The sequence below is a fragment of the Globicephala melas genome, chromosome 8 (genome assembly GCF_963455315.2).
Source record: "Globicephala melas chromosome 8, mGloMel1.2, whole genome shotgun sequence".
Classification (NCBI taxonomy): Eukaryota; Metazoa; Chordata; class Mammalia; order Artiodactyla; family Delphinidae; genus Globicephala; species Globicephala melas.
This window is the reverse complement of record NC_083321.1, coordinates 75,164,886-75,191,094: the sequence shown is the minus strand read 5'-3', so window position 1 is coordinate 75,191,094 and position 26,209 is coordinate 75,164,886. Positions and strand designations below refer to the sequence as shown.

The 26,209-nt window shown below is 35.9% G+C and overlaps 1 protein-coding gene across 4 annotated transcripts in view; it reads right to left on the bottom strand.

Moving 5' to 3' along the window:
* Nucleotides 1-26,209, bottom strand: part of CNTN5 (contactin 5) — a 1,371,648-nt gene that overhangs the window by 127,240 nt on the left and 1,218,199 nt on the right. For all 4 annotated transcript variants that reach the window (XM_060303945.1, XM_030883710.2, XM_060303947.1 and 1 more), the window contains one exon: nt 11,686-11,806. In XM_060303945.1, the coding sequence (XP_060159928.1) occupies nt 11,686-11,806 (121 nt within the window). The remainder of the gene's footprint in view (nt 1-11,685; nt 11,807-26,209) is intronic.

Below are 26,209 nucleotides of genomic sequence, written 5' to 3'. Positions count from 1 at the left end.
AGAGTCCAAAAGAGGTAAAATGACTTGCTATGGTCATCCAGCTAGTGTCAGAGTGAGATTCAGGTCCTGGCCTGGGTCATTTTTATGATGTTACGTTGTATGGGCTGGGTAACCTGGCTTCTATCACAGCCACTGTAAACAACTTGAGTCATTTTTAAATTGGACTATTGAGATTCAGCTAACATTTACTGAGCACCAGCTATAAACTAGTCCAGTGCTGAGTGTACCAGTTGCCCCAAGATCTTGCTTTTCCAAATGCAGCACAAGTAGAGCAGATCTTTCCCCAAGTAGAGCAGATCTTTCCCCACTACTTTTTGCACATTTTGAATGTATGCAGTTTTATTTTCTCACAGCAATAATTAACCTTGCAGCTGCCACTTTTATATCTCAGCTTTTCAATACTTGCCCATGTTGACTCTTGCAGAAGTAATTCTCTATTTTAACGTTTTAATTCTCTATTTTAACTGTTTTTTAATAAAAGTAGGAACTGTTTTTTTTTTTTCCTTTCCTTCTCAGTTTTTAGGTACCAATGATGCACAAATTTCCGAAGGCAAAATTTACTGATATACTCAGTCAATAACTTAGAGACCCATGTGCTCATGACTGCCAATCTTTACACATAATGTATCAAATTAGATTTTCTCCATACATATTAAGCAACATGTTTTACACACCTTAGTTTTAAAAAATACAAAAGAGAGACATGCATTTGAAAGATGTTTACCAAGAACGAGTGACTTTTTTTTTCTTAGCATTAACAGACATCATCTGGTGTTCAGTTTTTTCCCTACTCTTTCACTTCACTTGCTCTAACTCATTACAGAGCTAATTGCCTTTGTAATTCCAAATTAAGGAGTAGTGAAATGGAGACATTACCTTGCCAGGTATTTGGGAGGACAAAATCCAATATGCAGTAAAAGTTTCTTCCAATCGATATTAGCCCTCTGTTCAATCTGCATGGATTTTGTGTTGATTAATGAAGAATCATTCAGAGTCCAGGCTACATGTTGTATTGTGTTACATAAAATCAAGAAAATAATTAAGAATTGAGTATTGATATAGGTGGAAATAAAACAAGATTTTGGGATAGAAACTAAAGTGAACTCACCAATTTTCTATTGTCTTCCTTGGAGATGTGACCAGTCATTGGGTTGATATTTGGCAGAACTTTTGCTTGGAACTTGGGTTCCACATTTGGGTTATCAAAAAAGGGCCATGCAGGACAGGAATAAAGACGCAGACGTAGAGAACTGACTTGAGGACATGGTAAGGGGGAAGGGTAATCTGGGATGAAGTGAGAGAGTGGCATGGACATATATACACTACCAAATGTAAAATAGATAGCTAGTGGGAAGCAACTGCATAGCACAGGGAGATCAGCTTGGTGCTTTGTGACCACCTAGAGGGGTGGGATAGGGAGAGTGGGAGGGAGATACAAGAGGGAGGAGATATGGGGATATATGTATATGTATAGCTGATTTACTTTGTTATAAAGCAAAAACTAACACACCATTGTAAAGCAATTATACTTAAATAAAGATGTTAAAAAAAAAGGGCCAAGTAGTATGTATATATCCTACAGAACTATGTATTCAGGGCTTCACATGAAAGCAAATTACTACCCAATACTCTAAAGACACGCTAAAACAATATAGGTAACAGTCACAGAAAACAATATATTCAGGAAAATAAAAAGGTCAGGTTTTAGAAAGGACTGGTGGTGGGTTTAGGCTGTGTCTATATGAAGTATATAAAAAGTAAGTAAGATGATATTTCCAAACAAACAAATGAACAGACAGATAAAATGTACTTCCAATATTTTACCTAAATAATATTGGTGACTTTAAGGACACTTTTTTGAACATCAAAGACCATTTTTTAAATTTTGTGTTGTTTTTTTTTCATGACTCTTGGCACAATTCACCCATAAGTAGATGAGAAACAATGAATATCAAAGTTTTGAAAGAATAGCAGCAGCGATTGTATGGAAGACGAGGCACTTTTTAAAGCAACTGGTAGTTTTTTCCTTCCCTCATAGTTGGAGCAATTGGAAGAAAGTTTAAAATAAGAGAATGAGGACAGATCATGCAGAAAGAGGTCTATTATTTATTGATGCTTAATATTCCTGAAGGTATTTTTTTCCAGAAGTGATTTTTTTCTATCAAAACCTAGAGTGTTTGAATAAGAAGCCCCACAAGATGTTCTGAGATAATAGTTATTAGAGTTTTGATATTATATATGATTGGCAAGATGTAAGGGTCAGAAGAAATTCAGACTTGTCAGTAGGGTTAGAGGTCATTTAGGCCAAGGTATAAGATAAGGGTGATCAATGATGCTGAGTCTTCTGGTCATGTGGTCCAAGATTAGGTACTTTAGAGGATTAGAGAATGTGAGGCCTATCCTTAGAGGCAGATGAGAGTGAAAATGTGTTGTGTTCCCAAGCTGATATAGAGTAACTTCTGTTCTCTTTTTGGCTTAGCAAATAATTACATGTCCTTTAATCCTGCCCATATATCACATCCTTGATAAAAATTCTGTGACTTCTAGGCAGAGCTTCTTACTCCATTCCCTTATTTCTCACAGGACTCTTTTCTTTTTGTCTTTCTCTCTTTCTTTCTTTCCTTATTTCTTTCTCCTTCCTTCCTTCATTTTCCTTCCTTCCTTCCTTTCTTCCTTCCCTCCTTTCCAACCTTCTTTCTTCTTTTCCTCCCTTCTTTCCTCTCTTCCCTACCCTTCCCTTCTTTCCTCTCTTCCCTGTCCTTCCCTTCCTCTTCATCTCTTCCCAACTTCCTTCCACAAATATTTATTAATACTTTTCAAGACCTATAATGTGTCAGGAACTAAGTATGACCAGGGAATACAGTGATTAATAACACTGAAACAATTTGGCAATTGTTGGTGGAAGGCAGTGTAGTAATTTAAAATGCTTGCTTTGAAGTCAGTCTCCCTCGACTCTGCTCACAATTCTTCCACTTATTAAGGTGAAATTTGACAAGTCCAAAACCTCTCTGATCCTTAGTTTTCTTATCTGCATATTGGAACTAAAAATAGTATCCCTCTCATATTGTTTTTGTAGGACATTCTGAATGTACTGAGTGAAATAATTCATAGAGAGCCTTTAGCACAGTGCCTGGTATATAGGAAAAAGTTAATAAATGTTAGCTGTTTTTATTATTATTAATGGAGCTTATGATCAGAAAACAAAATGTGCTGTTTATATATCTGTAATAGTATTCCTTGTATTATGTTGTAAGATGTTCCTTCATGTTGGAGACATCAGTTGCTCATGGTTAGCTGGTTCTTAACACAGTGTCTGCCACATAATATGTGCCCTATAAATGTTTGATGAATAAGTATTGAATGAATGAGTGAAGGGTGAGCAAGGGTTAAAGTTAAGCAACCTGCCCAAAGTCACACAACTAGTAAGACCTTGTGGGGATGTGAGACAATCTGTCTGACTTCAAAGTCCATGCTTTCCTTAAGATACTACACCACCTCTCATGTATTATCACTTGCCTCTCTCCACCTACTGTGATTTGGTTATTACACCCATCATTCCATTGAATTTACCCTTGCCAAAGTCATCAGTGTATTTTAAATTGCTCAAACCAATGGTATCTATTTGTTCTCTATTTACTTGCATTTGACACTCTTGCTTATTTTCTCCTTCCTGAAATTCCCTTTTCTTGTCCCTAAGACTTGGTTTCTTTGACTTTCCTCTTAGTTGCTCTGTGTTTGTCAGCTACTTCCCAATCTTCTTTGTAGCTTCCTCCCTGCCTTCAACAGAAGTGTTTCTGAAGGTTCTATCCTGAGCTTCTTCCTCTTCCCATTCTTCACATGCTGTCTCTGCAATTTCATTTTCATCTGATCATGCTCAAGTCTACATCTCAACTCATGCATTTTCTCTCCTGAGATCCATAGCCACAAATCTATTTGCTTACTGGGTATTTCTCTCTGGAGAGCCTTATTTTAAATGCTCTTGCTTTACTTTCAATTCACTTATTTACTTATCTTCCAGATTACATGAAAAGCATGATCATTCTTCATTAGGATGGCCACATAATATATCAACTAAACCAGGACAGTTTTGAGAGAAGGGACTTCATTAATAATTACGCTGGCACTCCAGGTATAACTTGGAACTGTTTTGGTCTAACCAGAATGTGACTTCCCTCCCACTGACCACTCAGTTAAACATAACCACTGGCATTCATTCTTGCCTCCTGTTTCTCATTTTCCATAGCCAGTGAGCCACAAAGATCTGTAGCTTCTGTCTCCCTCCTATCTTTTGAACATTTGCTTTCCTTTCCATCTCAATTACCATTGCCTTTTTTCATACGCTTCTTGTTTCTTGTCAGGATTTTTGCTGTGGTCTCCCATTTCATCTCACGCTCATCTAAAACATCTTCTACATTTGTCAGAATGATCCTCTTAAAGTGCATATCAAATCATGTGCCTTTCCTGCTTTGGCCCTTTGATGGATATCCATAACCTGTGGCATAAAAGTTATGTTCTTTCCCAGGGCATCAGAAAGCACTTATACCCAATCCCATCTCACCAGTTCTCCCTCTTGCACACTAGAACTGTCCTGACATATAGTAGGTACTAACTAAACAATGAATGAAATCAGCGTTTAAGACATAACGCCACACACCAAGAACTTATTTCAACACGTTTACATAAATGTGAAGTAATACTAAATGCCATTATTATATTAGGATAGATATGTAAGAAAAACAGGTTATGTCTGTGGAACAAAATACATAGTGAAATGTATATACGATTTGTGATGCAAAAATATATATGATGTAAAATCCAGTTGATTAGTTTTTTCTTAAAATGGAAAAGTGAAATCAGTGTACTTGTTTCAAAATAGCAAAATGCTCTCCAGAAAGTCTAAGTCAATTGATGGAAATATCAGTGTCTAAAAGAGAACTTGGCTTCCAGTAGGCACTCAATATTCATTGAGTGGTTAAATACAAGAAATTTAGTCTCCATCAATTGGTTGTCTGTATGCAATGACAATTCATTTGTGCATTTTATATATAACTGTTTCAATCATTTAGTCATTTGAGTCAAGTCACTTAAGTCAACTACCACTTCAGTGAACCAAACTAAATGTGCTGCAGAAAATCCAAATGACTGATGAAAAATGTTACTTTTTAGTCAGTTAGTAAAGAGTTCCTCAGATTAGAAAACAACCATATGAAAAATACAAGAGAAAAGAAACTAAACTGCTATTCAGTGTCTAAAAAAAATGTTACACGTGTCAATCAAACTAGTTAATGTAGAAAATGTCTAAGCTAGAAAAGCAAGAGATTGATATAAGTTATTTAAAAAGTCTTACCCAATACTAGTGATAGTAGTGAACTAAAATTTCCACAGTGATGCAGGATATTCCAATAAGACATTGCATGAAGGAGATTAGATTTTCTTCTAGGCAAGGACATTTTATAACTCCATTTTAAAGATTTTTTAAATATTGGAAAAGCAAATATATTAACTGAATAATTTCAATTCTGCTCTAAAACATAAATGATTTGCAGATTTGTTTACTATTAATATTAATTACATTAAAATTACACTGAAGACATTTGTTATTGTCCTTTTGAATCTCAAATACCAGCATATCGTCAAACCCAGCTTTGCTTTTTGTGATTTATGGCTCTTTTTCTTTTTCACTGGAGACTCTTTTGAGTCCAAGACATTACTCTACCAAAAGTTTGTGCAATCTCCAAGCCTGTCATTTCTTATTAGATAAATGGTGGAAAAGAAAAACTGTGCAAACTCTATCTTCTAAAAGATAATTGTGCTAAACACGTGCATTTTAAAGCTTGAAATTTTCAGAAGTGATCAGATGCTAAAGATAGACATATATATCAATGGTTCATAATGGTAGTGCTTTGAGAGATATAAAGATAGAGCACATTAATACTGCTCAATTCTCAAATCTAAATGTATTAGGAATATGTTCAAGATTTTCACTGAACTTGAGTTTCCCTTTGTATGTGGAAAAGTGATAGTATGTACTTGCATCTTTCCAAGGGCAAAAGGCAGAAAATTCTCAAATTTTCTTCTTTCACTGGTGAGAATCACTGAAAATTATAGCTTGGAGAAAATTTGAAGAGTATTTAATCAAAGGTTCCAAATTGGTTTCCATTCGATGGTAACTGGTATCTTTTTTTTTTTTTTCAACTATTTGAAAAATAAAACAAAACAAAACAGATAACAGTTCACAACTAGCTAAAATGTAAAGTCTCTTTTGCTCTTGGCTGGAGTTAAACCACCTACTTTTTTGTTTGTTTGTTTCTTTGTTTTTTTTGTGGTACGCGGGCCTCTCACTGATGTGGCCTCTCCTGTTGCAGAGCACAGGCTCCGGACGCGCAGGCCTAGCGGCCATGGCTCACGGGCCTAGTCGCTCTGCGGCATGTGGGATCTTCCCGGACCGGGGCACGAACCCATGTCCCCTGCATCGGCAGGCGGACTCTCAACCACTGCGCCACCAGGGAAGCCCTCCACCTACTTTTTTAACAGTGGCTACCTCATGATAAAAGATTTTGGTGAAGATTAAAATAGAAATATGAATTAATGATTACTTCAACACGATAAACAAAATCTTTCAAAACGTGACTCTTGAGGCAGAATAATAAAAAATGATCTTTTGTGTAAAAAGCTGGTGAAACCTCTGAGGAGTCTTTAATATGTTAATCTTATAGATGAGAAAGCAGAGTGAGACAACTTTGTTATAACTGATCTTCCTCTTTGCTAAAGTCCTTTTTTTCCTGTAGATTTATACATAATTTAATAGCTCTGCCAGGCTGGCTTCATGGGTGTGTTACTTGTGCAGTCACATAAGGTCCTTTCCTTAGAAGGTCCCTATACTTGGATTAATGTTCTGCTGTCACTGCCTTGAAATTCTTATCAAGCTTTGAACAGGGGACTCTGAATTTTCATTTGGCTCTGGGCCCAACAATTTATGAAGCCAGTGCTATAGCTATGCCTATGTCTTTATTTCATTATTTCCCCTAAAGGATGTAGGTTATCCAGGGAGCTTTCTTCCTTGGTGTTTCTCACCCCATTCCCAAAGATGCCTCTCATACTAGTGGACAAGTGGACATAGAGCCACACAGAGGGCTGAGACCTTGGCATCTTCATCTTTCTATTCCAACTGCCTGGCTCAAGGCTTGATACAGAGCAGGTGCTGGATGAATGGGTGAGTGAATAAATGAATAGCAAAGTATCAACAAATACCTGTTGACTTATTTAATTGACAGAACAGTCAAACTTTTAATAGTTTCAGGTTTGTGGGGCTTCCCTGGTGGTGCAGTGGTTAAGAATCCGCCTGCCAATGCAGGGGACACGGGTTCGAGCCCAGGTCCAGGAATATCCCACATGCCGAGGAGCAAGTAAGCCCTTGTGTCACAACTACTGAGCCTGCTCTCTAGAGCCCATGCTCCGCAACAAAAGAAGCCACCATGATGAGAAGCCAGCGCACAGCAAAGAAGAGTAGCCCCTGCTCTCCGCAACTAGACAAAGCCCGTGAGCAGCAACAAAGAACTAGTGCAGCCAAAAATAAAATAAATAAAAAGTAAATAAATTTATAAAAAAATAATTTCAGGTTTGCAATAAAAAGTGACTAGATGGATCAGGAGAGACTAAAGGTAAATTATTCAAAGAAAAAAATTTATTGGAAAGAATAAATAGAATTGAACTGATGAAAAGTTTAAAGCAAGTAAGACTGAAATACAGTTTGAACTCCAGGTTAAATCAGAAGTGATGGGTGGAAGGAGGTATGAATAATTAAAAGCAGTTAGATTTTTCTCAACAAGGTGTGTCCTGATGTGGATTCTTGCTTCTCAAATTCAGTTTAATACACATCAGATTCATCTTGTAAACTGTAATTAAAGAAATAAAATTTGTTGTCCAAGTTTGGGGAAAGGAGGGTATATAGGTTGTGTGTTCAGAAGGAACCAAGAGATTATTGATTCTTCTTTGACTATTCCAAGAGTTTCTTGATCTACAGTTTTGCATTAATAAACAGAGTAGTATGAATAAAAATTTGCATGAAGAAGTGGAGTTTTTATTGTTTCCTTTGCCTCTAGGCAGAATAGACAGAGCTCAGGCTCTGGTTCCCAATTAGATTAGCTAAACACATTTTATTCTTTAAATGATGATAGTTTCTTACCTTTATATTCTCTTTGGGAAACATATTTCTTACATTCAGTTTTGTAAAATAAAATAAAATAACAAAAAACTAACACTCCTTTCTCTGGAGTGTTTTATGTTGTGTTTGATCACCTACCTCTCATATTGCTTGGGAGTATTGGTTCTTTACAAATTATGTATCCCCCCCCAGTGAGGTTATCTCTGGATAATATAATACAGATTTATTCATCTTTAAAGAGTTCCCTATAACATTGCCTAGACTTACTTTCTTTCTTTTTGCTATATCACACTTGAATAAGTGACTTAAATTGTGCACAGATGTCCAGGTGTGGCTTTAATTTCTTTTTATTTTCCAGCAAAATAACTTATTTTAACATATTCATTACTTCTATTATGGTTCTACAAATTATGCATGGTGATGTTATGAGGCTGATTCGCTGAATACTAAATATGTTGGAGCAAGCAATTTTATGCTTCAGATGATTATTTATGGGAAAATTCAATTTTTGGAGGATGATAATAATGGTGGGATAGATGTGAGTAATAGCACTGACATTCACAAGCAAAATAAAGCAAAAGTGGAAACAAGCAAAATAAAGCAAAAGTGGAAACAAGCATTTGGGGTAAAGATAGCTTTAAAGCAGTGAGTGGGAAGAAAAGCAGGGAACATCACTAGTTAGGGACTCTCAGATTCTAAACAGGCAATGATGAGGTCTTAGGACAACACACCTGATCTCCAATTTAGTGTGCTTATGGGGCCAGGTGAAGAATTGTAGGATTTTGTGAGATGCCCAAAAGAATTTCATAGACTATCTCTAATGGGAAAGGAGATGATCTCCTAGACTGATCTAGGAGAATATAGATTTTTAGTCCCCTAAATCTCCACTGAAATAGAATTACAGAGTTACAAAAACATATTCCTTGCCACCTAAGAATGTTCCTCATTCTCAAGACTGAGCAAAGTGAACTGCTGAGGCAATCCAATGAAGGTACCCTATAAGAAGTATGGTGAAATTGTCTTTACTGCTCCCATTTTTATGACACACTTGAATAAGTGTGCTTTAAGGATTCTGCTGCTGGAATTGTAGCCATCATTAGAAAAACTTCATCTAGAACTCTCAGCTTTGGTCCTGTGGCCTGTACTATTAGAATGCCCCAAATTTACAAACCAACGAATGGAGGAGTGGGAGAAAGAAGAATGCAGGGTAAAACTATTTTGAGTTTCATTTCACAAGCCAAACTTAGAAACAGCAATATTCAAGCATCCAGGTTCCTTAAATTATCAGGAACCATTAACTTACAAAAAAAATTGTAAAAATAAAATAAGAACCAGAACCTTTAGTTCAGTTTTTAAATCTGCCTAAAACCAACCAGGCAGAAGAGGCAAGCTATTTTTATTAATTTTAGAAAAATAATACAAATATATAATAGAAAATTGGTGATGAAGCAACTCACTTCAAAGGAAAGCTTGAGCTGCATGTTACATGAATATTCAGACAATAGCAACCTGTTTGAAATTGCCATTGAGTATAATTCCAAATTCCTGCATTTTATCATCTCCTAGGCATAAATCCAAAGGCTAAAAGAGCAGAACACAAAAAAGCCAAGCCTGAATTATATTCTAAACCCTGTTGAATTTAATTTTACTTACAAAGCAGAATGTTACTTTGCCACTTAAATATTCCCCTCATGGCCCTGTAAAAATACCTGGTTTCTTGTTATCAACCTCTAAATTGTGTTATTTATTTAGAAAGCTCCAGTTTTAGGAGCATCACTCTAAATTACTAGGCAAGTGCTACACAATAAATACACATAATCTAAAACAAACTGTAGTGAGAGAAGAAAGCAATTTTCTATAAATTTGACTGCAGCGTCGGGTTTGCTATTCCATAAGCCTTATAACTTTTAAAGGCATAAAGGAAAATGTTTAGCTAAATGAAATATCATGAGAGGCTGAGCACTTTAAAATCTTGATGTTTTATAATAGAGTAATACAGATACACATTCTTGTTATAAATTTGGAGAAGAGTTCAAATAACCTTCTGAACAGAACCATCATGTACAAAGAAATGAACAAGCTGTCACTCACTCAGATATACACTTGTTTCAAAACAACATTTTACTTGAACCAGTGGTGGATGTACTACCCAAAATCAATAAACCTTGGATGACACATACAACTAAAACAAAGAGATGATGAAGCTTACATAGACCTTATATTTCCTGCTCAAGATTTTTATAATATTAATGAATTCTTAAAAAAATTATGATTGGAAAACACTCCAAGTGGATAAGACAAGTTAATCTAAGATATAAGTTTTTGCTATAGATTGTGAAATTTTTCTTTGCAGAGATCATGCAAGGGGTCTTAGCATGCAGTATTCACACCAGTCAAAATGTGATTGTTTAAAATTGAAAAGGGAGAGGTGAGATTCTGGTAATGTTCTAGTTCTCTTAAATGGTAATTTCATGGTGTAATGGTGTAAAGTAATTTCATCACTTTGTGATGTTTTTTCTTTGAGTTGTATACCTGTACACCTATGATTTTAAAATTTTTCTGCAGGTATATTTTTGCTCCATAAAAATGCTAAAAGGAAAGGAAGAAAGAAGGAAAAATGAAAAGGGAAAGAGAGCAGAAAGAAAGGAAGAAGAGAAATAGAGAAAGGAAGGAAGGAAGGAAGGAAGAAAGGGAGAAGGAAAGAAGAAAGAAAGAAAGAAAGAAAGAAAGAAAGAAAGAAAGAAAGAAAGAAAGAAAGAAAGAAAGAAAGAAAGAAAGAAAGAAAGAAAGAAAGAAAGAAGGAAAGAAAGAAAGAAGGAAAGAAAGGAAAAGAAAAAGAAAAAAAGGGAAAATATTACATGCTAAGAGCTGCATTTCCCATACTGGGGAATAATGTGCTAAAAGAAATTAGTGCTGTAGTCATTTACTTAATTCAAATAAGATGTAGCTTTATAGGGTCACAGAATCTGGCAGCCTGGTTCATGGTTGGAAACCACTTAACTGTCATTTCTGCACAGAAAGATTGTGTTGACATTTCCAGACTTTTAAAAAATCCCTGTTAACAGTCGCAAATGCCACCATATTAGGCACACAGTTTTCCTGTTTCACGAAGTAGAATTTAGAAGTTCGTGGAGGAAAAAAAGTGCCTGGGGGTTCCACTAGCTTTGCATTTGAAAAACACATACATAGAAAAAAAAGTGTTGTCTCTGTAGTGTCAAAGTGTCTTTGTGACTCAACTGTTGAAAATTTCTGTTTGGCATTAAGTTGGGTAAACATCTAGTAACAACTTAGTACTAAAGGTGTCTTGGACCTGAAGTTGGCTCTGCAGGTTTTGTCTGTTTCTAAGGAGCAAGTTTCCATGTAATCTTTTCAAAGGCAAAAGGTTAAGCAAAAATGACATATATTGTAAAATCGAAAGTAAAAGGCACAGTACTGATGTGCTCAAAGTCCATGCATTTAAATTCCTTTGTATGATAATTTATGGTGATCATGTCTTCAGACTGCACTATTAGCATACTCACCCCTAACAAGAAGTTCTGCCTCATCTGACACACTGTCTGCTGTGGTCTGTACCCTGCAGCCATATCTCCCAGCATGCATCAGAAGGATGTTTCTGATCATTAAATCTGCAGAGGATGCTTGCTGAAAGAGGGATGAAGTGCCAGTTTAAAATGTTGCAAATCTGCCTAGTTCAAGGTGGTTTAAGGGGAACTTTGCATATTCAGTCAAAGGGCCCATTTTTGGTCTTACAATTTATATTACAACAATTCAGAAATCAAACATACCTTAATTTAAGGAACACATGGAAGCTATGCTTTCAACAATTGCTAATAACGGGTTCGAACATTTAATATTGAATATAATAAGTTAGCAGCTACAATATTTAAAAATATTTAAATATGCACAAACAAATTCATATCTTTAAAAGTACAGGAAAAATAATCAGTGAGCAAAAATTGTTGCTTTGCTATTCAGAGACAGGATTATTTTTGTGGCAAGAAAGCAGTATTGAAAGGAATAACAACACATGGAAATTAATTATGAGGCAACAGTAGTCAAAATATTATCTTGTGTGGCTTTATTGAATGGCTGCTTTCATAAGTACACTGTGGGCAACAGAATGAAGTAGTGCTTAGATGCAAGAGTGCTGGTCCCAAAACCATGTGTTTTCACTTCACAGAGATTTATTCCTTCCATAACCACCACCATCAGGAGTAGGGTCAGCCTGAATCTCTCTTAATCAATGCAATTACAGAGCACAAAGGCACCTCAAAACATTTGATCCTTGTTGGAAGCACGATGATTAGAACACAGTTGAAGAACAACTGCAGTTAAGGAGATCAATAAGTATCAGGGAGATTATCTTTTAGATGTATCAGTTCATGGGATCAGTGCTGATCCTACACTTTAGTATGACTGGTACAACCTTTCATTACTTAATCTTGTCTTTCATTTACTTTAACAGGAAAGATAGATTTCAATTTTCATGAATGTGTAAAGAGCTGATATTTACAACAACGCATGAGGTATTCTTTTCAGAGAATGACATAGTGAAACTCCAATATGCTCTTCAGTTTCCATGTTGCAATCAAAAACAATTCACTGGAATGAGTATACGCATGCAGCATGAAATGACATCTTCAAAGAACTCAACACTCCTCTCCAACGGTAGTTGGGCACGTGAAAGAATGTTTAATGCAAGCTATGGAGAAGCACCCCAGATTGGAGAAGCACCCCAGATTAGAGATCTTTAATTTGTTGATGGAATGGGTGAATTATCTTAAAAAATGGTGTATTTGTCCTTATAGGGCAGTGGCCTGATGAGTATTTAAGACTTTAGTTGTTCACCTTTATTTTGAAATAAACTAATGGACTATATAAAAATCATGAAAATGAGAGGAATTTCTGGAAATCTGTTGGATTCTTTTTTTTTTTCTTAGCATTTTCTTAGCATTCGTAAAAGGGTGAGAAGTCATTGGAAATTTTTACCTCTCAAATGATGTGTGTTTCTTTTAATGAATCAATTAACTGTATACTATGTTTTAGCCATTTCTTTCTGGTATTTCATTTCTGGTTTGTTTGTTATTTTTCCTTCCCATTAGTCTTATGATAGGAACTTCTAAGGGTGTTGACGTTTCCTCTCATGAAATAATTGTTAAGACATGGTCTAGTTCAGTCATTTACAAGGGAATGCTTCTTGGTGAGAATGCATTACAATGTTATAACAATAATTTCAAGGAATGTGATATTTGTCCAATGAATATCCTCCACTGCTAATTTCCTTAGATAAAATTGTTACTCAAATTTCATTTTCTCATCTGTACTAGACTAAGTGATCACTTCTTTCAAACCTGAAAAGGAAATTAACCTTAAAAAAAACCTTTGATTTCACTTTGGAAACAAAAGCAAACTGTAAACATCATAAGCCATGGCTCAGTTTCAAATCTACATAATATAATACTGTCTAAATGAGCTTAAATATATTTACCAATTTATATAGTATGGATCCATCTTAGATGTGAAGATGTCCTTTTACCCATGGATTTCTAAGATGCTCTCCTAGTAGGGTACTCTGTTAAATTAAGAATCAATGTGCACACCATGGGCCTAGAATAGGGCCTATGTTTAATGAAAAAGCCAAGGAGATGCCTAGAAAATCAGAGAGGACTTTACTATTTCCAGAAGTAACATGTCTGAAAGACTGTAGTCTTAGTTACTGGAGTTTTTTGTTTGTTTTGTTGTTCTTTTACTTGCTTGTTTTCCAGTTTTATAAACTGATTGGTGGTAGTTTAACAACAGAAAAAGTAATGATTGTAAGTCATTTTTCAGGCTCACGTTTTTGACAAAATTATCTCATAAAATCACATTCTCGTGATTAAATAATTGATTGCCTTTTTTTCCAGATCTTTTTCTTCCCAAATAATTGACTTCTATTTTTCCTGGACAAAAGTCTTAAAACTTTTGTCCTTTTCATTGAATTGTAGTGAAAGAAAACTTAATGGGATTAAGAAGAGGCTTCATTGAAAATCACATAAAGGTCCAAGGGATTCAGAAGGGTAAAACATAGATTAGCTTTTCCATGTTGTCCTTTCCTTGGTTCCTGCAATTAACAGCATGCAATGCTCTAGAAACTGGCTGAAGTTCCATCACCATCATCAGGAATAAAAGCCTACAGTCTATTGTATATCTACTAATGACAAGACTATTGGAGGAGTTGAAATTGTCTCATTTGGGGCCCATTCCTCCTCTTTTGGATTATATCTGCATTATATTTTTACAATTCTAAACAGGGAAGATTAAAAGTAAAATGAATGAATTGTGAACACTAAACCTAAATTACCCTTTCAGGAGATTTACTGATCTTTCTAGAGAAGTAATGAGAAGAATTCATGTGGGAGCCCATTACACTTAATCTCAGCCCACAGTGTGCAGTTCCTGAGAGAGAACTCCCACAATTTAGTGCAGTTTTAATGAAATGGTTACTTACAGCAGATGTTTGCTTTCTTAAGCTTAAACCTCATTTTCACTTTTTCTCTCTTGGGAGTTACTCTCTCTTTTCTTGTTTTCTTTGACACTTGTTTGACACTGCCTTTTCTTTGCTGCTTTCTTTGGCTTTATGAATAAATTGTGTTATGTGTTGCTTCAAAACAACTTTCCCACAACCAGTGCTTAACACAACACTCCAAGTGTTGTGCATCTAGCATACTGCATGCCACATAGTGGGAGCTCAATAACTATCTGTTGAATGGATGAATAAATGAGGGCTCTTTAATAAAGAGGCTCTCCGTTCACTCTCTGTGGGAGTGGCAACACTGCTAAGTCATTTACATTTCTTGGTCACATACGCTCATTAGAGCAGTTGCTAGATTACTGTAACTTTTATTTATGACTCGGAAATAATAGAGGAAATATCATCCTTCCACTCAAGTCCAGTTCTTTATTGGCTTTCACTTGGACTAAGGGTCCTGCTCATCCAACATAAGACTGCCAGTTAAGATTTCCTAAAAATGGAAGCATATTTAACTTTGCTGTTCAAAGTGCCTGTTAACTTTTGCTGCCTTGAGGATAAAGTCCAATTTCCTTGTTTCAGCAGAGGTCTACTCAGAGCATGATTCCACCTCCTATGCTGAATTCTGTGCTTCTATGACATTAACTTCACATTTCTTCCTACACCGGAATACTTCCCATAATTCTGCCTGTTCTGTTACAGATGCTCATTCTTCTTTGCCTGGAAAGATACTTTTAGACACAGTTCAAATGCCTTCTCCTTGGTTAAGCCTTTCTTCATTAGTTCTGCCACTGTTTAGTTTTGCTTCATTAGCACTCTGCTCATGTCTCTGAACTATCACTTGACATTCTTGGAAGTCACGCCTAAGGGCATTCCCAGAGCTGAGCTGGGCACTAGGGCAGCCAATTGTATTTGGGTGAGCTAATGAACGCATGGATGGCTTGCTTCCTTCCTTCTTCATGCCTGACAGTACCTCCTCCCCTCCCTCTTTTTTCTCTTAAAGAAATAAGGAAGGGAAATAGGAAAGACTATGGAGGAAGACAGCAGAAAAGAGTGCTGAAAGAGTATATACAGGTTTTGGTATGACACAGAATTGTGTGAACCCCTGCTCTGCCACTTATTAAATTTTGAACTTGGGAAAATTACTCTATTGCTCAGAGATTCTCTCACAGCTTCAATGTGATAATGCAAGTAAAGCCCATGGCAGTGTGTCTGGCACATAGTAAATGTTTGATAAATGTTATCTGTTAAAGGGCACTATAATTGCATTCTTAGCCAAGAGGAATATTTCCTTAATTGGTATTCACTCCTTCAACAAACTGGATATCAATGTTTTCCATAGTTATAGTAAGTTTTCTGGTAAGTGCCTAGCTTTATTTTAGATGTGTGTTATCCCCCCTCTCATGGAATACTACTGCACTCAGAATAAGAAGACCTGAATTCTAGACTTAGTTCAGTACCTTCCTAGCCCTGAGACTCTGGGAAAGGCACTTTACTGGAATAATAATAGCTACTCTGTCTCTCTCTTGAGTATTGAGGGAAACTGAATGAAACAATGTTCATAAATGAACTCTTAGGAAATGCTTCAGAAAGGTAAAGTACTTGTAAAGCATTTTTTCAGCAGGATTAGCAGAATGCTGTACACATAGTAAGCACTCTGAGAAGGTTTGGGGAATGAATTGTCTAAACAACAAGATAACTTGACTGTTATCATAAAAAGTGAATTCATGCTGAATGGCTTACTCAGAAACCTTCTAGGTATAGCAGTTTTTGTGTCCTTATTTAGGGTTTACATAACTTTCTCAATGGGCTCACATAGGGCACTTCCACCATCCCCAGTCCCCACCAAAGAGATACATAAACCATTCCTCTCTATAAAACAAAGTAGTACAGCATGTAAATTCTATGAGATGCAATTAAAAAAATACCATCTAACATAAAAAAACTGGGTATTAGCTATGAGACATGGATTATTAGATATGATTAATGTTATTGACATAAAATCTTGGATAGTTAAAATACTTTCCTGCTAACAATATTTCTTTTTCCCAGAAAATAATTTGCTTAAAATAGCCTAACATGATAAGAAAATAATACACATATACATTATTCTTCCTTTTACACTTGTATTTTTCTTAGACCTTTATATAATGGGATTTACATTCATGATGACCTGGGTTTTAATATATTTTTTAAGAAAGTTGCTGTTATTAACTCACATGCTTAAATAATTGGATATATTATCTGAAATAGAAATTTTAGTTTCTTCCAGTGACAAAAATACTAGACAAAATGCTATTTGACAGACATTTATGTCTATTATGATGAAATATTAAATGCATCCAACAATGCACTGAAGATTAAAAGTAGGTAAAAATGGCTCTACCATGCCATTACTGGGACCTTGGTATTTACTTCAAGCACATATTCTAAACATGTATTATTAAGTACTAAGACAAATGCAGAAAGAGTTTTTCTTAGGGACATAGATTAAAGAGGAAAAACTAGTTGATGACTCATTGATGAACTCAGGATGGCTAGGTATCCAAACTGGATCGTTTAGTATTATAAACACAAAGTCACAAATTTATGGGATCAGTCCGCTACCTTGGTTAAAATGAAGATTAGGAACTATGACGCAACTCAAAGCAAGAAATCACAATTAAATTTTAGTACAATGAATTACATTTTATAGATGATGATATTGAATATATGAAGAATATTGAGTGGATGAAAAAATGCTGTGTATATCACACTTGTGTTCCTCTTTTCCCAAGTTGGCATACAGGATTAGAGGGTGTGATATTTAACTTGTCAGTGGATGCCAGGCTTAGGTGGCATGTTTGTACCCTGATTCTTGAGAGATGTCTCTTAACTGGTCATATGTACATTGACTCTCCTTTCCCTAGTGGCAAGGTAAATGGGTATTCCTTTATCTAAGATTAACATAAAAGGCCAAGGCAAAAGGACTCTATTATAGATGGAATATTTGTGTTCCCTCAGATTCATATACAGTAAGTCCCCTACGTACAAATGAGTTCCATTTTGAGAGTACATTCCTTAGTCCGATTTCCTCATAAGTTCAACAAAGTTAGCCTAAGTACCCAACTAACACAACTGGCTATGTAGTACTGTACTGTAATAGGTTTATAATACTTTTCCCAAAAATAATACATAAAAAACAAACACACACACACACACACAAAAAGTATATATTTTTTCATGGTACGCGGGCCTCTCACTGTTGTGGCCTCTCCCATTGTGGAGCACAGGCTCCGGACATGCAGGCTCAGCAGCCATGGCTCACGGGCCTAGTCGCTCCGTGGCATGTGGAATCTTCCTGGACCGGGGCACAAACCCATGTCCCCTGCATTGGCAGGCGGACTCTCAACCACTGTGCCACAAGGGAAGCCCCAAAGAAAACATTTTTAATATTACAGTACTGTAGTACCTTGAAAAGCACAGTAGTGCAGTGCAACAGTGAGCATATAGTGGCTGATATAGAGTGAACAGGCAAGAAATAAAGATACTGTACTACTGCACTCTATACCATACAGTACAGTAAAGTACACAAAAGCACAGCCACTTGTAGAGGATGCACACACATGACAATGTACTCCAGACACAAGAACTAGCTTATGTGATTGTACATGTGAACACATGTCCGCGTCTTTAAAAGTTCACAACTTGAAGGTTCGTATGTAGGGGACTTACTCTATTGAAACCTAAACCCTAATGTGATGGTATACGAAGGTGGATGTTTGGGAAATAATTAGAGTATGAACATGGGTGAAGCCCTCATGAATGGTATTAGTGCCTTTATAAAAGAGACCTCAGAGAGCTCTCTCACCCTTTCTGCTGTGTGAGGACACAGTGAAAAGATGACCATCTGTCAATCAGGAGGCTTGCTCTCACCAAACACCAAACCTGCCAGTGCCTTGAACTTGGACTTCTCAGCCTCCAAAACTATGAGAAATAAATTTCTGTTGTGTATAAGCCACTCAGACTATGGTGTTATTTTACTGTAGCCTCAATGGAATAATATAGGCCCTAAGTATGTATACTGTCATTTCTATATTAATCTAGTGCTTCTAAACTAAAAGAGGCATGAAATAGATAAGGTCACACAAGTTATCAGTCTTATGCTTCTTGAATTTATTCTTAACTGCATCCTACCTGTTGCCAAATTTGTCTTAAATGATTACTGAGAATATTTGACTCATAGTTCTTTTATTGTTTATGCAATTATCACTAATCATTCAGTAGATATTTATTTTTATGTGCTATGCTAAGCTTTGGATATACAGATATAGATTCTGCACTTAAGGAGTGCTTAGTCTAATCCAGGTGTGATGGGAAAAATACAGGATGAGAATGTGGAGTAGCTTCCCTTTCATCTGTATCTAGGTTTGGAAGAGATGTAAAGGAGACAGATGGATGTGGTATCTGATGGCACAATACTCAGACCAGGTCCAGAGAGAAATGTTTTCTCCTCCATGTGCTTCATATAGTTTTAGCAATCATTCTGTGAGAATTGACTCTTAAATTTGGTTTTTAATAGTAGCTTTCAAACCAGCCCTTTATATCCTCTATGTTATGCCCTCTTTTTGTCTCACCTTTACCCATATGACATGGCATTGCTAGGTTAATACTTTTTTAAAACTGATTTTATTTACAATCTCAAACATCTTCATTGGCTATCTTCACCTATTACCTACAGGATAGTCTAACTTCTTACTCAGCATTTGAGGCTGGACACAACCAATCTTGTCTCTCACTTCTAGTGGAAAACATACTCTCTGCAACTTTCTTCAAGTTGTTCCCCCAATGAACTGCCAAAGTCTCTGAATTCTGTGTCACACGTTAAAGCCTTTTTCAAGTCTTATGTCTTTCAGAAAGGCTTAACTGACCATGAGGACTGGCTACATCATTTTTGGGTCTCAGTGCAAATTAAAAATATGAATCCCCGTGTCCAAAAATTATTCGGAATTTCAAAAGACTGACAGCCAAGCTTTACACCAAGTACAAGATGCGTCTTAGTGTTGGGCGCTGGGTGACCACAGAGCAGACCCATGAAGTTGGTCCCACTGAACCCTCCAGTCCATGAACGAACATGTATGCACGTTCTAGGCAATGGTGCTCTTTGGAATAAATATCAAAGGAAAAATCCATCTCTTTATAAATTATAAAACACCTATCCTTTCCTATCTTAATGTCTTTACCTTCTCTTTTATTCTTCATTGACTTGCGATCTTTTTTCTCAATGCATTTTAGCATGAAAGAATAAGAATAATTAGATTATATCTTCTTAAGGCTTGTGTTAAAAAACAGTGATTAACTTTATGTTTTATACTGAATATTTGTTGTGAGCCTATCCAGACATTAGCATATTTATGCATTATTCCATCCAAATATTCTTTTTACTTTTTTCTTACATCTCCAGTACAAGCACAAAGCTCACTGATATACCTCTGTCTGCTTCAATCTGTTTGGTATGTTTGTGGCAAACAAAGAGACAGCATCTTATGCTTCGAAGAATGGAGATGGGGACTCTGTCTAAACTTTACAGTCCTAGAGCTGGAAGGGACCATGGAGGGACTTTCATCCTCACTTTGAAGTTGGCAGTGTTTTAAGTGCCATGGCAGACCAGTTTTCTTTAAGAGAATTCTAGGCAAGAGTGGTACTTAAACTCACATCATTAATATTATGAGAAAATCATTCTTTTTTTTTTTTTACATCTTTATTGGAGTATAATTGCTTTACAATGGTGTGTTTGTTTCTGCTTTATAACAAAGTGTATCAGTTATACATATACATATGTTCCCATATCTCTTCCCTCTTGTGTCTCCCTCCCTCCCACCCTCCCCATCCCACCCCTCTAGGTGGTCACAAAGCACTGAGCTGATCTCCCTGTGCTATGTGGCTGCTTCCCACTAGCTATCTATTTTACGTTTGGTAGTGTATATATGTCCATTCCACTCTCTCGCTTTGTCACATCTTACCCTTCCCCCTCCCCATATCCTCAAGTCCATTCTCTAGTAGGTCTGTGTCTTTATCCCTGTCTTACCCCTAGGTTCTTCATGACATTTTTTTTCCTTAAATTCCATATACATATATGTTAGCATATGGTAGTGTTTGTATGACAGATCAACTTTTTCATGGAATCTCTTCAGTAATAATATTTTATAATCTGAATAACACCTGGTTCATAGGTTGGCTCAATGAGGCAACACTGGTAGAGGTAAAAAGGTGTTAATAATCATGTCAGTAATCAATGTTTTTCCCTAAGAGTGAATTACACCATTGTCTAGGAATAGAATTATCTTACTGTCTTTCACTGTTTATGCTTTTTAAATTACCTCCATTGATGTTACATAAAGATGATATCATTAGTTAGAAAAAAATTTTGTTCCTCCATGCATTAGCTTGTGCTTTCTAAACAGCTAGTAATGGCCTGACCACCAGGAAAGCACTAGAATAATAACATTTTACAATAGCTATACATTTATTTTGAGAGCTCATAGCATATGCACAGTTAAAGTTGTCCATTCATTCATGTAACAATCATTTGTTAGAGTGTCTAATTTGTCTAAACAGGAAACTGAAAACACTTGGCACCTTTGAAGTTATGCCCTTGTCATTTGCTCATAGAAAATATGGATGAGCTTTGACCCAACCTATGGATTTTCTCAACGCAGTGTTTCAGTTGACTGGAGTTGGTACAAGACATGAAATCTGTCATATCTGATCTGCACATGTTACAAGATAAGAGATAAATTGTGCCTTTGAGAAACTCACAATGCAATGTGGGAGGTAGACAGCTCTAATGCAATGTGATGTGTTAAAATAAATAATAGGACAAAAATATCATTGCAGAAAAAATTGATTTTAGTGTGCAAAGAAAAATAACAAATCATCTGGTTCAACCAATTCCTATAGCAGTTGAGAAGATCGGGGGCTAAAGAGTGTAGGTGACTTGTTCAAGGGCAGGTTAAGTATGGAGGCTGAAGTAGAGCCTTGGGCACTTGACTCTTAGTCAAGTGTTCTTTCCACTCTACTATTGTGACTATGAAACCAATCCTTGTTCTACTTAAACTTGCAGGTAATTTGATTCACTTGTACAAGTTGAAGCACAGTTTGGCAAGCGTACCAAAATAAAATGGTTTCAGTATATGGTAACAACCACAAAACTATTATTAGAAATTAACTCTCCAAATACACCATAGAATGATCTGAGAGCTCATGTTTTTAAGACTGCTGTTTATCAGCCATATCCAAAATGAAATGTTGCATCTTCCCTTGAAATGCCAGAATCACTTTTCTGATAATACACATGACCCATTAGCTTCATTTACCTTTGCCATCATTCAACTTTTCTGTGACTTTTAATCCAGCATTGAGAGAATTTTCTGTGTGTGACCCACAACTGATATGTTTTCTTTTAGCCATGTGTAGTTTGTAGTGACACAGCTTTAGCTGAAGAAGAATTGACCAAATTTGACTTCCTAACTTAAGTGCATAATTTAGAGGGAGCAATATTTTACTGATATTTCAGCGTGTCTGTTCTCTCTTTTCTAGTACTGTCTATTCTACATTTATCTTTGAAGTTAACACTATTTTGTTACACCATCATATAACGGCTTCCAGGATGAATTGTGTTTTATTTTGCTACTGATTTTTACATTGTGGAATAGTCAGTGTCTACACACAAGTCTAGTCCCATCCTGGCTATGGGAAAGAGTGTTCAGACACCAGTCTGGAGGTTTTCTATTTCTTCCCTGAAATCACAGAGCCCAGGCAGGCAGAATATGGTAGCTCTCATCTCACCCATCAGTTAGTGCCAGTATTGATCTGATGTTGTTATAAAGTCTCAAAGTCTTAGGAATGTAGTAGACCACTCTGTGTTTCATTGATTTTGCATAGAACTATACTAATGGGTCCGGAATGAGGCCAGTTTTTTTGTGTGCCTCTATTTTACTTAGGACTCTTAGATGCCAGCAATTTATCATCCTGGGTCCCTGGAATTATGAGGGAAGGACAGAGGCTAATGCTGAGTCTAGAAGACTCATTTGGCTACCCTGGCTGAAGGCTCAGCCACTGTGGAATAGATTCAAGCCATCTTCAGTGTTACTTACCTGATTTCATGAGCCACAAAACTGTAAGCAGAGCCAAATTGTTGTCATTTTCCAACACTAAGTTTTGGAGTGGCTTGTGGTACAGTAGTAAATAATCATAAAATAATTAGGTACCTGGAAGTGGGGTGCTGACATAACGAAAGTCTAAATATGTGGCACTGGCTTTAGGGTTCTAGTTCAGAGGCTTGGAAGGTCATGAGGACATTACTACTGAGAGCTGGAAGGATCTCAAGGAGACTATTGGTAAGAGCTTGAGGAACAGTGAGGAAACTTCCTGGAGAGTGGAGAAAAGGAGATGAGCTGAAAGAGAGAAGTGCTCATTTCTCAAGCAGAATATAGAAGAAATCTAAAGGAGCTGAGGCTCCAGATGGAAAACAGAAAGACTCTTCAGCTTTAGTCGTGCCAAGTGGTAACAGACTAGTAAAGTAAGAAATGGCCTTGGAAAACACCAAATCCAGGATGCTACCAAATAAAACATATTCCCAGGGTAAAGGTCCCAAGTTGTGGCTAAAAGATACTTTATTTGCACTGGAATATTACAGACATTTTTCCAGAGGAACCAGACCCTCTGTCCAAGATAGGGAAGAATTTGAAGAAACTGTTAATGGGGGCTGAGAAAGCATTGAGAAGATCATAATTGGAGGATGGAGGAAAAGGTAACTGAGTTATGAATTGGCAGAAAAATTAGCAAAACCCTTGGCAGGTGAGGGTTATGTGGAAGATGAGCTCAGCGTATGTCTCATAGAGGTCTCTTTATATATATGAAAGAATATGGTTTGCAATGGAAAGAGTGTGTTGACAGATGTTTTAAAAGAAAGAAAAATGACCATGAATGGTGGAGAAACTTTTATACCTAATTTTTTTGCAAAAATATAATATTCCACATGGAATAAGTAATGTTATATAAGAATTTCTAAAGATGTATTTTCCAGTTAAATATCTGACTGTTTCAAGTTTACCCTAAAAATTCAAGTTTTTTTTCTCATTTTATTTGCAATATTAGTAAATACTTTAACAAGTACAATCTTCAAGAAGTAGATTATTATTTCAACTATGGGCTTTATGACCAAATACTAAGTATTCTTTTGCCAAGCCTAACTTGGTAGTTGTTAATGCTTAGGAACAAGTTTCTGAGTCAAAAATATCCCACTGCAAGAGAAGGAAATTTGGGTCACAGCATCCATTTAAGCACTGTCATTCACAGTCATGAAGATTCTCATCAACATCAAAAATACCTAGAATTTAGGGAATTCAAACACATCAATGTCAGAAAAGACTACTCAAACTACTGCTTAGATTGTGAGCTACAACAGCAATCTTCCAATGAAGATTCAATCAGAAGAAGAATAGTTCAGTTAAAAGGAAAGGTCAAACTGAATAAATGTGTCAATCAGAAGCCAGCTATGAAAAGTTCAAGGTCAAGGACTTTCATAGTCAAATTCAACTGACATTTTGAAAGTGATTGAGTCATTTTGATACAGAAAACTCATTTTTAATAAGTCTTTGTAATTTTATGAAAGAGAATTCACCAATTATTTAATGTATAAAAATCAGTTTACTCAGATATTGAAAAATTGTCAGAGGCCATAGTCTATTACTTCCCCTCACTTTTCTGTAAATATATAATACTGCTTCTGATATTTCAAGGAAGAGTTACAAGACTCTTTCAAAACTGCACTTCTTTGAATTGACTGCAACACCAATGATTATATATGTACATATATTTTGTTTTAAGATTTCATATTGCTAGGGCTTGAATGGTTCATTATATGTGAAATATTTTGTGTGTGCTGTTTATACAAATTAAGGGATGCTGTGTCTTACCCAGAAAAAGGACATTGTTCCATTCTATAAGATTATTATTGCTTTTAGAGAAAATCTTTATTTAGCTTTAGAGAAACCATTTTATCATTTATCGAGATATTATATATACAAATATATTCTTAGCCATAGGAAGAATTCTGATTTGAGATTATTTTTCCAGTTTGGAACCCCTTCTGAATTAAGAATTTTCAAATTCTAAGGACATCATGAGACTGAAATATCTTCCATAAATCAAGCAAGTATGCAATATTTAACAGAATAAAATGTGATTTGGGGGCTATCAAAGCCCCCTCCCGAAAAAATGTTTAGTGTTCACTAAAACTTTTAAAGATGATTTCACTGTTATCAGCTAGCATACCTGAAGAGTTTTTTGGGTTTTAATCTTTGAATATAACCTTTAAAAATAATAGAACTTTAGAATTAGATAGGAACGTTAGGAGTCGTCTACTCTAACCTCTTCACTTTGATGATAAGGGCTCAGAAATGTGACATGAATCATACAGCTAAGTAGGGACAAAGCTGGGCCCACACCAAAAACTCTTGACACCACCTCCACATCAGATCTAGTAATCTTTTACCATATAATGATGTCACTCAGTAGTGTACTTTGACATTATATCATTTATGAGAAAAACATCTGGCAGCATCTATTTAAATTAAAAATAGTTTTGTTCTTTTACCCTGCAATCTATTCCTGAGAATGTATCCCAAAGAAAGGAAATTATTAACACCCAAGAATGCAGATATTCAGAGTTGTTTTCTGTAGTATTGTTCATTAATCTCTCAAAACAGGAAACAGAGTTAGTATTTACTAACAGGGTAATGGCTAAATTGAGGAATAGTCATATACTTATTATGTACCCATTGAAAAGAATGAATTAGAGATATATCATGTGACATGGAAGAATTAAGATAATAATGAGATGCAGAAAAACATGTAAAGTATGTTTCAATATTTAAAAAAATAATCACAAAAATATCCCTCCACATATGTAAATCTAACTAGGATTATAGTAGGACTGAGGATAATATAGAAGGACATATATAGAATATTAAAAAGATTAACTAAGTGTGATAAATGCTTTCATGGGAGGATAAAAGCAGGGGAAGGTCATCCTAATAAAAGCAGCATGCATGATATAATCTCACTTGTGTAACATGTGTAACTGTGTATGCTTGAAGAGATGCATGGAAAAACGATTACAAAAATTAATGGTGATTACCTTAAGGTAGTATGATTCCAAGGGACTTTTATTCTCTCCTTTCTAGTTTTAGTATGTTTAAATGATCTATAATAAGCTTCTATTATTTATATAAGTAGAAAAAAACTCTACCTTCATTGTGGTGAAAAAATGAAAAACTGACTTTGATTTAGAGCTGAAAGATATTTTTACCATGGAGAAGCACCAAGCCAAGTGTTTGTCATCAATTGCAGATATTATAAACAAATCAGCTTGTGTGGCTTAAACAATCCATGCCAGATAAGCAGATCTTCCCACACAAGTGAAGATTGCATTTCTATTTCTAACTACAGATAGTCATTTAGAACTCAGTCTCTTTATGATTATGCATCACTGA